We start from the raw sequence: 14456 nt of genomic DNA, 5'->3' as shown, positions 1-14456 counted from the left end.
GGGGATTTTCTTCCTCATTCATTACAATGTGCTATCAGCACATTGTAATGAAGGGGTTAAAACGAAATAGCCTCGGGTCTTCGGAAGACCCGAGGCTACCATGGAGACGGATCGCCGCCCCCCGATGACGTCACGGGGAGCGGCGATCCCAGGTAAGATGGCGGCGCCCATGCGCCGCTATCTGTTTGAGGCTGCCGGCAGCTTTGCCGGCAGCCCACGCTGTGTAAACACCCGCGATCGGTGCTAGCACCGATCGCGGATGTTACCGGTAAGCCTTTGCTGCAATATGCAGCAAAGACTTACCGGCTATGGAGAGGGCTCAGCCCGTGAGCCCTCTCCATGCAGCCCGACGCGCCCGCCGCCGTGAATACACGGCGGGCGGTCGCGAACCGGTTAATCCCCTTGGCACCTTAACCTTTTTTCCCTGGATTTATATACTCACCATCCACGATCCTGCCATCGCTCCTCCGTAGGGTGTTTACCATCCTCCGATCATGTGACCATTTCCCCAGTCACGTGATCCGATCACGTGACCCACTCAGTATGACCACTTCCGGTCCCTTGCGTTCCAAACAAAATTGTTTGCGTTCCACCACAGCGATCCAGTGAGTTCTTATTGTATACATTTTTTTTTTAAAAATGTAATTTTTGGGCTTCTTAAGAATAGTTGATGTTGTTGAATATAGATTTTATTATGCCCCAACAGGCTTTTTAGACTGATTAATGCTCTATGTTAATTTGTGTACTGGCTGTGACATCACTTCCTCTAAGGGGACATATATTCCACTCTATCAGTAATGTGAACCTGATGAAGCGTCCGATGGAGAGGACGCAAAACGCGTTGTCTGTATTTTAAACCGGTTTTATTGGATTGAATAAAATCGTATCTGTTTTACCAAAATCTTGGATCGGTGTGCGCCCTGGAAATAGTCATTTTTCTTGGACCTGCGAGGAAGGTAGTGTACTCCTGCCTTGCGGACAATTGATGCTCTTGTCGCCCGTGGCATACGTCTCTGGTGTGGACTAGGCAGCACCCGATGTGTTCTACAACAGTGTTGTGCCTGCATGCACAACTACTAAAGGTGAGCGTGATACCTTATCTATAAAGACGCACTTGGGATATCCCAAAATTTATTGCAGCAGGGAGCGCTTGTTTTTCTTTGTTCTAGTGTCACCAGAAATGTAATTTTTAGCTGGTCACATGTTCCGATGCTATACGGATTTAAAAAAATGCCTTTGTCAGCATTCTAAAGCGCGTCAGTTATTTTGCTCTGTCCATTACTCAATCCCTAAACAGTATAATTTTCCCACTTGGTGCTCTCCATCTCCCTCACACATTGTGTTGCCCCACCTCCCTGTCACGTTGTATTTGCTCCACTCCTATTACAGCTGCCTCTTATTGTGCCCTCCAGCAGCTCCCACCCTTTTTGCCTCCCAGCAGCTTCCCCTTTTATTTTGTCCCCCAAGCAGCTCTCCCACTTATGTTACGACCCGAGTCCCTCCATGTGTGCCTTTGTCTCCTTATGCGTTCTTCCTCTACTTCACATGGTCCCTCTCTCTACCCAGCTTGCTCAATGCACATGACAGGAAGTGGGGAGGGTTGAGGGACCTGTATACGTTTAGAAGAAAGGATACTGACACAGGCACAAAGAGGCTGCAGCTGCCCCCTCTGAAGGGATCTGACACAGGCTACTGGCAAAGAGCCAGGTAATGTGAAACAAACTTATAAACTACTGAAATGTTCAGGGTACTTGACAAAAGGATTTTTAAAATGAACGTATATCTTAGGCAATTGGAACCTGAAACCAGCTAAAAATTACATTCCTGCTGATAGCTTCGCTTTAACCCCTTAAAGCTTTGTGTCAGATATATCAGATATATTCCGATATAGCCAGCTCGAAATTGGAGCTGGACCGGCATTCGAATACACTTGGTGTCAGCTGTAACTAATGGGTGTTTAACCAGTTAAATTCCCCACAATCGTCCCCCTGCGCCAGCAGGGGGGAGGGGGAGTGACGATCGCTGTCATGACAGCCCCGAGGTCCGAACAGGACACCAGTGCTGTCCACAGGCAGTGCCTGTAAGATCACGTCAGTATTGCAGGGTATTATTATGAACAAGCAATCAGATGATTGCTTGTACGTGTACCCTGATGGAAGTAATTAAAAAAAAAAAAAGTTCTTTTATAGGTTTATGGGGCTTATTAAAATTTTTATTAAAGATACATATAACGCAAAAAATTGTCTAAATCATAACACAAACCCCACATTAATAGCATCACCACGTCCGTTACGACCCGTAGATTTAAAAAAAGATCATTATTGATCATGATGAACACCGTAGAAAAAGAATGTTAAAAACCCACCAAAATTTTTTTCCCCTATTTTATCCCACAATAAAAAGTGCAAAAAAAGTATATGTACGCCTGATACTGTTGCAAAATAATAACATATACCGATAAAAAAGTAAAAAAAATGTGTATGGCCTTAATCAAATCTACTTCAAAGTCTACTGGATCATATTGGTCCACAAGAGAAAATCCTAAATCCATAGACAAGTGCAAAAGGCAATCTTTGTTCAGAGGTATGTTAATAATGTTTGTAACATCTGCTTGTTTATCGATTGCGTCAGTCAAAGGGTTTTCTCATTTGACTTCCTCTATATATGTTTTATGTTTTAAAGGGATTTGACACTTTTTGTAATGGTAAATGTTTTGTTACATGAAATTTACCAATAAACATACTGTTAGGTTGTTTAGATTGTGAGCACCATGGGGACAGGAACCAATTTGACATGCTTTGTGCAGCGCTGCGTAATCTGTGTGCGCTATATAAATAAAGAATTATTATTATTATTACTGGTAGTTGTGAAGTAAAGTGGAATTTTGACAAAATTGCATAAATCAATAGTGCAGAAACTAACAGAAAACCTTGTTTTATACTTTACTTTTCCTCTACCTTTCTTCCTTATTTAAGCAGTTTGTGTAAATCATTTTCAACTGGCAGGAAATTAAACATACTGAAATATAGGTACGACATATAAATGGTACATTATTTTACCCCACACCACATGATATTTATGTCTTTATTTGATTTTATTTCAGATAGATGAGGTATATGAAGCATACTGTATCCAGCGCAGATTGAGAGATGGCGCACATAACATGGTTAGGGCATACTCAGCCTCTCCAGGTAGCAGGGAGGCCCGTGAGAGCATGACTGAGGCTGGAAAAGGTTACAAAGAATATACTGAGGTGAGATATAAATGTTTTTTAATATTTTTTTTTTAAAGCAAACCAAAAACATTTTGTTTGTAGGAAGTAATATTGGATGCACTGCTTCACAAGACTCCCTTATTTTAAACCACAATTACAGACACAATAAAGGGATATTTTACTCTATATAACCCATGGGTAACATCCCTTTATAACCTGATGTAAACCACATCATTAAGAATTATGCAGAGACACGGTACTATGTGATGCCACATAGCCTTCTCATATTACTAACTGAAGTCCATCATATTGCTGTCCTGGGCTGTCCTGACATATCAGGGGTAGCCTTGCATAACTACCCAGTGCTGAACCAGCAGTAAAATGATTTGACAGAATTTACAGGGATTTGCTCCATGCATACTTGTAGACCAGCATCCTGGCTTCTTTCTCTAAATGTTAAGGTTGTTTAGTAGATCTACTTGTTTAGTAGATTCTAAATAGTCAGTTTATTGAAGCCTGTATGTAAACATGGATATGTACTTAAAGGGTTTGTCCACTTTAAAGGACATCTATCACCACCTATTAAAAACTTCTCCAGGCTCCATTAACACCTGTGGAACATGGGACATGGTGCCCCTCAGGCTCATTTGCATGCAGTCCTTAATCCTGGTGGTAAATGCCCTTTAAGCAGATTATTGATATTGTTTGTGTAATTTAAAGTTGTACAATTTTCCAATTACTTTCTGTATCAATTCCTCACAGTTTTTTAACAGGTGATGTGCAAGTGCATGACTCCTTAGTATCACAGATGGTAATCAGAGCTATATGTAATAATGAGCAGTTCAACTGTGTGACATCACATGACCACGGAGTGGTTTTTATTCCCAATAAACAATGAAGCTTCCTGTAGAATAATAGTTAGCAGAGTTCTAGAAAACCTTGAAAAATTGAAAAAAAAGTATATTGGAATATTGTAAAGCTTTTTTTACACTACTAATATCAATTGTTTGCTCAATGTGCACAACCCCTTTAAATATTTAAAGTTGAGTTGCAGTAACCTAATTAATCTGCTTCATGGTGGATGGAGCTTTCTGTGTCTATTCACTGTTTAAAGAGGATCTGTCACCTATAAAAATGGCACTAGGAGCTGCTTACTAAAGTAAGCCGCTCCTAGTGCTAAAACAGACCCAGCAGTATTGCACTGCTAGCGTTATCTGAAACCTCCGATAACGCTAACAAACACTGGTGCGCTGTACACTAGAAATACCGTTCCGGCTTATTCATGAGGCTGCGTCTGTTTTAGTGTTAGTGTCGTTTTTATAGGTGACAGGTCCTCTTTAATTCATATCTAGCTGCTGATCAGTGTGGAGATGGGGTGAGCACTAATAACACAACACATGATATCGTTTGGGATGCAGATAATTCACAACTACAGGGAGGAATCTAGGAGAAGCAGGATTCTGACCTGAATGGGGATTTGAACTGTATCCAGGGTCGGTTCTAGACAAAGTAGGGCCCTGGGCTAAACTAAAAGTGGGGCTCCAAAGTAAAACTATTTTTTGACTAGTCACAGTCAGAAAGAGGCTCCCTTTATTATGGTAAAACAAACTGTAATATGGGAGAATTTTATTGGAAATAGATTATAGGGAGATTGATGGGCAGCACGGTGGCTCAGTGGTTAGCACTACAGCGCTCCAGCGCTGGTCAACATCTGGAAAGAGTTTGCATGTTCTCTCGGTGTTTGCGTGGGTTTCCTCCCACACTGCAAAAAATTACTGGTAGGTTGAATAGATTGTGAGCCCCATGGGGACAGGGACTGTTTTGGCAAGCTCTTTGCAGCACTGCTTAATCTGTGTGCATTCTATAAATATGTCATAATAATTATAATTGATAATTCTTTAATATAAATATGAAAGATGAAGAGAAATAGAAGATTGAGGAATACATTGTGAAAAAGTGAGATGTATAAATGGTCAGATTATAGATGATGATAACTAGACTCATAGATGATAGATATATGGACAGGAGATGGTTGACTTCCCAGGTGAAGATGCTTATCATCTAAGGGGTATTAACCCTCTCACCCCCTTGCATTTCTGGATATTTAGTCGCATTAGTGACCCGAGAAATTTTTAAAATGTTGATGTTTTAAAATAAAAACGAAATTACAGCAAAAAGAATTAAAAGAAAAACCCAACAAATTTCTGAAAGCAGACACTTGCTCCATTTTCAAAATTGCATTAAAGAGTTTATAGACATAGGCGCCTTCATTTATTCTTGATTCAAACTGAAACATTTTATAAAAAATACCTAAAATTTGACTTTGCCAAAAAAGTGCTCCAAACAGAAAATATTTACCTTCACATCTCCGAAAAATGGACATTTGTAGAGTTCACAAATGTCCTATATTGATATGTACACAAACAAATTCACGTAATATCACTAAAACTGTAATAACTAGATATCTGCTTTTGAGCTAGAAATTTTAAGACTGTCACAACATGAAAAATATAGCAATAAAACAGAATAAAAAGTAAAGGCGCCATAAAACCTATAGAATTTTGAAAGCGGACAACCAGGCGATGCATTTGGCAAATAACATTCAAAATTTTCTCTAAAATATATACAAATCCAGATATAAAGAATATATGTTTATGGACATGTTGTGGTGTTAATATGTAGCGACGTTAGGCAAAAAGGATCGAATGTTCAGCGTATCAGTCAATTTTCGCAAAAATTAAACCTCACAAAATAAAAGGCAATATGCGAGAAAGTGTGTTCTTAGATAGTTTTGCATAGAGAAGAGAATATTAGTTGATATTATCCCTTCTCAAAATGTAGTAACATATGAAGTGAATATTTCCATTATCTGTGAGAAGCAGCAGCTCCCAAGTCCTGCAAATTCTCCCTATAGGTGCCGACTAAGAATCTGGAGGGGGGCTACACTTCAGGGGGCTGTATCTCTGGCTCTGTGACACATAGAATCTCACTTCTTTTTTCCTATGAAAGAAGAGTCTCTCCTTTTATATGAATCTAAAATTGTTTGTGTCAGGAAAACGGAGATATTAACTGTTAAACTGCCATCAGGAGTGATTTTTATATATATAAATCCCTGAAAACTAGAAACAAAATTCAAGATTCATTTGAATGAAGAGATTCTCCTCTTTCAGGGGCCTGGGCAATTACCCATAGCACCGGCCCTGACTGTATCCATAGTATGCCAGCATTGTTTAAAACTATGGTAGAACAAGGACCAATATACTCCCCACTCCCATTTGAAGAAGAGTTTGCATGAGAGTCTCTCCTAAACTGAACTTTCAAGGTCCATAAAAGTAGAATCTTCCCAGTAACAAGGTGGGACCCCTATCAATTTAGAATCGATGTTCTATGTTTCTATTTCTTTTGCATGGAAAATCCTTTACATCTCAGCTGGGAGAAGAAAACCAACACTATTACATGTTTTCAGTTTTACAATAAGAATGATTGTGTATTGCAGTACATTGTACTTATAATCCAATATTTTATTTTATTTTTGTTGATTACACAAGAAATTATAATGATGCTACAGTTGGGTATGAATCGTATAGATCTGCTTTTAATTCTTGTTCATTTGTTTGGCAACAGAACATGTGTGTCCTGGAGAATGAACTAGAAAATCAGCTTGGAGAATTTCGCATTAAAATGAAGGGTGAGTCATTTAGATGTGTGTGTATAACCATATTTAGGTTGTGAAACTGGACGTTTATGGAAGTTCTTAAGTGTCAGACCTGCGTATGGAGGAATAGGGAACTAATGTTTGCTTGTTTTCTAATTCTTTGAAACCTATTGCTTAAGTTATATTTACTGCTACTACTACTGCTACTACCATTAGGCTATGGCTAAAGTAATGGCCTCAAATGGCTTGATTCCATATAAAAGCACATGTTTGTACAGAATCTATATAAAATGCTCTCCTGTAAGCATGGAAAGTACAGTATTCTAACCAAGCACTGGAGACTACACTGGAAGCACTTTACTTTGTTTTACTTAGGAAACTAACTTGCTAAGATAAGTTATTCTGAATAGCATACCAAACACTACAATAGTGTAAGCCATCATTTGGAAAATGATCCAAAAATTAAGTATAATACCCAGGCATTTTCATTTAGCTAGAAATATGATAGAATTATAGTTGGTGTCTTCCACAACTCATATGTGTCATTTGACTCCTGACGGGTTTCAAAGTGGGTTTTCACATTTTATAGGATCATGCTTATCTTCCTATTCCCATCTAGGTTTTATGGTAACAGCTACTGTAGAGCTGGTGGCTCTGTTGTGAAACTGCTGTGGCCTGGTTACTATTGGACTCTGGTCTCCGCAATGAGCCATCCACAAATTGTGCAGGTCTTCACCTGAGCCATGTGAGCTGCACGGCCTGTTACTGTGGGACATAGGGATAAGTAACTAATGTTCTTTTATTCGCTGATGCACTTCAATGCATGTGAATCTCTTAACTCTTTTTAATGCTTCCACTTTCTAAATAATCCATCAGGCTTTGCTTAATTTAGTACTCAACAAGTATAGATGCCATTTAGGAATTGCATCAGCCCCATGATTGGAACATGCATATTTGGGATTCAGTAAAATGGAATTTTGTTGTGGTTCATTCCTTAATGTTAGCCAATGACATATCTAAATAAAATGCTTCCGCAGAGAGAGAGTTTTCTCATATGAAATTTAAGCTCAGAATCTTAGCTGACCTATTTGGCTGTGTACTTAAATTACATCTTTAGGTGATCTATAACATCAGCTAGAAGCCTGTCTTTATGTGATCATGTCGTATTAAAGGTGTAAATAAAGTTAACACCAATATGCACTCTAGGGTATGGATTTCTGGGATTTCTCTGTCCGTCCAATCTCTATTAACGTCTCTCTATGGTGATTGCCCCAATCTCCCCTAAACCACTGATTTGAAGTTTTCCTGTGTGTTCCCTATTGTGTATTTCCTATATTGTTGTTGTCTTTTATGCTTTACATGGCATACCCTTTTTGCTTGTATCATATTACTTTTGGGAGCTGAGGTGCCTTACACTTACCCCATACTGAATAGATTTTTGACAGATTTACATATTATAAAGATTGTTAGAGACATCAAGAAAACTATCGAGATCCCTATTTTGCAGCAGAAGTTTTGCTGCTTTCATGATAAATAATAATAACCTTTATTCATATAGCACCATCATATTCTGTAGCGCTTTACAAATTGTGTGCATAAAAAGTGGACATGTGGCATTTCCACATGCCCAATCTTTAACCCCTTCCCGACGCGCGCCGTACTAGTACGGCACGCGCTGGGCCCCGGTGCATGCAGAGGGCTCGCGGGCTGAGCCCTCTCCATAGCCGGTAAATCTTTGCTGCATATTGCAGCATAGGCTTACCGGTAACAGCCGCGATTGGTGCTAGCACCTCGATTGCCGCTGGCGCCGCCATCTTGCCGCATATGTTCCCCGTGACGATGGCGTCACGGGGAGCGGCAATCCGTCGCCATGGTAGCCTCGGGTGTTCCGAATACCCGAGGCTACTTCGTTTTAACCCATTCATTACAATGTACTATCAGCACATTGTAATGAATGATGAGTAAAATCCCCATATACAGGCAGTCCCCTGGTTACGTACAAGATAGGGTCCGGGGGCTTGTTCTTAAGTTGAATTTGTATGTAAGTCGAAACTGTATCTTTTATAACTGTAGATCCTGACAAAAAAAAAAATTGGCCCCAGTGACAATTGGAGTTTAAATATTTTTTGCTGTAATGGGACCAAGGATTATCAATAAAGCTTCATTACAGACACCTCACAGCTGATTATTGCAGTCTGGGACTATAGTAAAGCATTCAGAAAGCTTCACCAGAGGTCAGAGGGGTCTGTCTGTAACTATGGGTTGTCTGTAAATCGGGTGTCCTTAAGTAGGGGACTGCCTGTACTGCTATATTGCAGTATGACAGTATATGGTAGGATCGATTAGACAACCTAGGGTTAAAGTAGAAAAATAGTAAATGTAAAAATAAAAAAAAAAGTTTAAAAAAAAAATTATAATTAAAAAAACCTAAAAATTGAAATCACCCTCCTTTCCCTAGAACTGATATAAATATAAATAAACAGTAAAACTCATAAACACATTAGGTATCGCCGCGTCCGAAAATGTACGATCTATCAAAATATAATAACGTTTTTTCACTGCATTTAACCCCGTAACGGAAAATAGCGTCTAAAGTCGAAAATGCCATTTTTTTGCCATTTTGAAAATTATAAAAAAAATTAATAAAAAGTGATCAAAAGGTCGCACAGTCACAAAAATTGTAGCAATGAAAATGCAATCAAAATTCGCAAAAAATGACACTACCCACAGCTCCGTACACCAAAGTATGAAAAAGTTATTGATGCCAGAAAATGGCAAAATAAAAAAAAAATTTGTACAGGAGGTTTTAATTTTTGTAAATGTATTGTAGCTTTATAAAACCTATACAAATTTGGTATCCACATGATTGTACCGACCCAAAGAATAAAGTAGACATATCATTTGGGACACAGAGTGAAAGCTGTAAAATCCAAGCCCACAAGAAAACATTGCAACACCATTTTCACTGCATTTGGAATTTTTTTCCTGCTTCCCAGTACACGCCATGGAATATTAAATACCGTCACCATGAAGTGCAATTTGTTACGCAGAAAATAAGCCATCACACAGCTCTTTATGTGGAAAAATAAAAAAGTTATAGATTTTTGAAGGTGGTGAATGAAAAATGGAACTGAAAAAACTAAAAAAGGCCAAGTCGTTAAGGGGTTAATCTCCCCCCACAAAGAGGAAGTGCAAAACAATTATTAGTTAAAATATGCTAATACAAAAAAAATTTTTGTCTCCAAATTTAGGGCTTGCAGGTTTTGCAAGGTTATGCGCTGGAGACCAGTACGAGGTAAAGCAGACATGTCATGATGAATACATTTATACATACACACACATATATACATATATAACTGTTTTGTGGTTATTATACTAAAACTTGGTGGCCAAAGTCTAATCTACTAGATACTGAATTGCTGGAGCGGTTAGCGGGTCTCCCACTAGAGCTAACTGGAGCGGGTCTCCCACTAAAAATAAAAGCCACTACTCAGATGTGAGCAGGGCCAACCTTGGCCCTGCTCACATCTGAGTAGTGGCTTTTATTTTTAGTGGGAGACCCGCTGCTCTGTATTGGACAACAGCCAACAGACATATTTTAATGTGAAAATAGTGATGCAAGCAGAGCTGTTTTTACCACACTGTACTCTGACGTGGATTTCCTTGAGGAGCCTCCAATGCAGCGAAACTAAATTATAGCCAAAAAAAACTATTTTTAATTGTAGTCTCTATATCCAGTTCTAGTCAGCTAACAAAGAGAAGACAGAGGCAAGAGTTGGCTGCCTTGTCCATTATTCTGTATGCTATTAACAGAAACGGCCAGGCAACCCTTGTTATTTCTGTTAACAAATGCCACTAATAACTCACATTAACCTTATTAGTTTATAACTGCTGTGAATTAATATTACATCAAAATGAAAAAGCCACAGATGAGTGTTTGTGATGAATTGCTTATTGTTGATTGTAGCCTTAAAGTTCTTTTGCATTTTCTATTTAATTTTTAATTTATGTGATTTAGATTTTTATGAAGTATGGCCGACAACGCTGGAAGCTTAAAGGACGCATAGAAGTAAATGGAAAGCAAGTTTGGGACAGTGAGGACATGGTATTTCAGCCGCTAATCACAGAATTTCTTTCTATAAAGGTATAAACGTTCCTTAAAAGTTAATTTACTACAAACAAACCGCTTTTGAACTAGATAAATCTACCAAGGAGATTCAGTTATACCTTGGAGATAGAGAATCCCTCTCCCTCTATAGAAAAGGCTGAAGGCCTAGATGCCCCTAAATCCATGGAGGAGATATGAGGGGTTGGCAACTTTAAATGCCAATAAAGCCCTTTGATCGGGTGGCCTTCCTAAAGAGGTCTATGATGCGTATAAGGAACCTTTTCTTCCTAAATCACTTCTTATGTATTACACTGCTTTAAGAGAAGTGTCTCTCCCTGACTCCCCATTAGACTGTGGCTCCTCCAGCGCTATTGCCCATCTGAACACAAGGTTACAAGCTTCTTACCCGTATTCTAGCAACAAAACTAAATATGGTTGTACTCACTCACACACCCCGAACAATCAGGGTTCATCTCTAGTAGGTCTACCACCGATAACTTCTTACGGGTTCAAGTGGTTATGCAAATCGGCCAACAACATAACGAAGACTGGGCTCAAGCTTCCCTTGACACAGGCCTTATCTAAAAGAATGGCTTTTTCTAATGGGTTGTCTTCATAAATTTAAATTTGGTCCCTGGTTCCGCCAACGGTTCTCTATTCTATACCAATCTTCCAAAAGTAAGTTACCGATCAATCGAGAACTTTCCCCAATTTATGCCACATATACAGGTATATCCATAGGCCCCAGGGAGGATAGAGTTGGTCTGAATTCTGACTATATGATACTGTTCCTTTCCAATCCCTCCACTTCACTACCGTGAGCCATTGCTATTATCGATTAATTTGGTCATATTCCAATTTACAGTTGAATTGGGCAAAATCTGTCTACATGCCAATGGGTAATTGGCTGTGGGAAGGCTCTGCTCTCATCTCGGGACTAAAAGTAGTCACATTCATTAAATACTTAGGAATACTCCTTTTAAAAATCCACCAGCACTCATTACAGACCCTCTACCGACATTCTTAAGAACAAAATTTAAAATTTTGGAAATCCCTTCCCTTATTGGTAGCAGGCTTTATAAATTTAGTTAAAATGATTATCTTTCCCAAGTGTCTCTATTTTAACACTCTGCAGTCCCCATTCCCAAAATAATCTTTCAAGGAACTGCATTCCTATACAGGCAGATTTTGGAGGAGGAATTCTTGGTCTAAACTTAGTCTGGCAACCCTTCTACGGTCCATATCCGGACTTTTATTTATACTACCTAGCAGGGAAGCTGCAATATTTTATTCACTGGGTACACCTCCCCAACTCAGAGCCCCACCTACGTCACTACTTGCAGCTACAGACGTTGTGCTCCATACTGGAGGGCTCTGGAATGCGGTGAAATCTAATGCTCACTTCACTGATAACACAGCTCATATGCCCTTATGGCAGAACGCAGCATTTACCCAATTGGAGAAGCTGGAGGGAGTGCAGGAGTGGGAAACTGCATGTATTCGCTGTTTGTTGGATATATAGACAGGGTATTACCTTCCTTTACAGATCTGCAAGCTCAATCTGCCCTGGAAAAGTGCTTGTCCTATTGCCGATTTTTGCACATGTACTTGGTTTGTGCCCCCATTGCGCAATTTTCGCACACGTCGGCGCCCGGGAGAGGAGGAGTGGCGCGTGCCACTCACCCCCGCCCCTCTCCATAGCGATATGTGGCACACTGCACCGTATTACGGGGAAAGACATGTCCTATCTTTCTCCTGGCTACGGAATGGTACGGGGCCGTGCAACCCATTGCTGGCTTTGGTGGATCGTATACACATCGGCCGTTTATACGTCCCCCATACGCGTGTGTGAATGCCGCCTTATTGCCAGGGACATAACCTGGAGACACTGCGAGGCTTCCCTCATATGATTCACCTCCAGCTGGGCGATAGAGTACACTTTACCTTGGGTTCCCATCTAGTAACGGTGAGATAAGGTCATGCCTGGAAAATCTAGACTAGGCTAGGCTTGTTTGTAATTAGATGTATTTGTGAATTTTTTAGATATTTAATGCATGTTTTACGCTGTGTGGGCTTGGCTTCTGATATTGCTGTACAATATGATTAGGTTCTATTTACTATCTGATTATGGAGATATACTTTGCTTTGTTTTCACATAGTTATAATGAACAATGGAATGTACAGAATCTTGTATATATATGTGGTTTAATTGTCTTCGTTTTTTAAACCGTTTATTGAAAATCAAGTGTGGTTAAACCTTGTACCCTGATGAGAAGCACACAGCATCTCCTAGCACAGAGGAATCCTAATGTGTCTGCTTAGCTAGTGCCCGCATACACTGGCCATCACTGAATGACCAAAAACGGCAGTAAAACTGAGTAAAATCCTAAAGTAAGGGACTATAAATCTTTGTGTAAACCTCACTAGAGGATTAAAATTTGAAAACTTTCTTTCATGGGCAAATTCATTTAACAGATGCTTTATCAAACACTTACTACCATCTGGTACTAGGAATGTGGGTAGAATAGAGAAAGATATGTGAAGTATCTATTACTTGAAATGCACAAACAAAATAGCCACTGAGGTTGCTTTCCTGCTAACATCTACCCGCAAGAATCTGGGTTGGTCTGTCTAATATTTTAGTACCAAATAGCAATCCTAGTTTGATAAAAATCTTGTAACTCTGAAAAAACGCACAAATGCCATTAAAAGATGAATCACATTGTTCTTCACTACTTCAAAATAACTTACAAAGAAGTGGCTTCAGCAATGTTACCTATTTTGATAACAGAGTGCACAAAAAAGACATAAACCTCAAGTTAAGTTTATTAAATGAACAACTGGAAGTATATTCTGCCTATTAAGACAAACTAATAAATCATTTCTTTCAAAAAAGGAAGTCTTCATAATGGAAAACAATGAAGTACCTTGCAAACATATGAATTCAATGTTATTACAGGTCACCGAATTGAAGAGCCTTGCAAACCACGTCATTGTGGGCAGTGTTTCATGTGAAACAAAAGATCTTTTCGCAGCACTTCCACAGGTTGTAGCAGTGGATATCAATGACTTGGGAACAATAAAACTAAATTTGGAAGTCAACTGGAAGTAAGTGAATGCAATGTAAGAAATTGTAACCAGTCTGTTATATATGATTTGAATAGTTTTATATAAACTTTTGGACAGGTGGTATTTAATGTCTTTTTTGCGGGATCAGATGGGGGGGGGGGGGCAGTGTATAACTCCAGATTTAAAAAATGTCCAAATTTAATTTTCAACATTTTGTAATAACTCGTACAGCTTTTCATAGCAGCCTGGGGCTAAAGTAACAACTTTCGTAGAGCTTCACCAGAGATCATAGTGGGCAGAGGGTTCCATCTGTAAGTAGGGTGTTTTTAAAGAGAACCAAGAATCCAGAAGGTAATTTGTACATGATGACAAGTTTAATAGCCTCCACCATGTTGATTTAAAAAATGCCT

The 14456-nt window shown here is 39.3% G+C and overlaps 1 protein-coding gene across 5 annotated transcripts in view; it reads left to right on the top strand.

Moving 5' to 3' along the window:
* The window catches only part of RIPOR1 (RHO family interacting cell polarization regulator 1), a 234848-nt gene that overhangs the window by 149846 nt on the left and 70546 nt on the right, over positions 1-14456 (top strand). For all 5 annotated transcript variants that reach the window (XM_072117796.1, XM_072117793.1, XM_072117795.1 and 2 more), the window contains 5 exons: positions 3104-3253; positions 6839-6902; positions 10121-10164; positions 10888-11013; positions 13937-14085. In XM_072117796.1, coding sequence (XP_071973897.1) covers positions 3104-3253; positions 6839-6902; positions 10121-10164; positions 10888-11013; positions 13937-14085 — 533 coding nt within the window. The remainder of the gene's footprint in view (positions 1-3103; positions 3254-6838; positions 6903-10120; positions 10165-10887; positions 11014-13936; positions 14086-14456) is intronic.

The sequence above is a fragment of the Engystomops pustulosus genome, chromosome 7 (assembly GCF_040894005.1).
Source record: "Engystomops pustulosus chromosome 7, aEngPut4.maternal, whole genome shotgun sequence".
Taxonomy (NCBI): Eukaryota; Metazoa; Chordata; class Amphibia; order Anura; family Leptodactylidae; genus Engystomops; species Engystomops pustulosus.
Note: the sequence above shows the minus strand (reverse complement) of the source record. Positions and strands in the feature narration are given on the sequence as shown.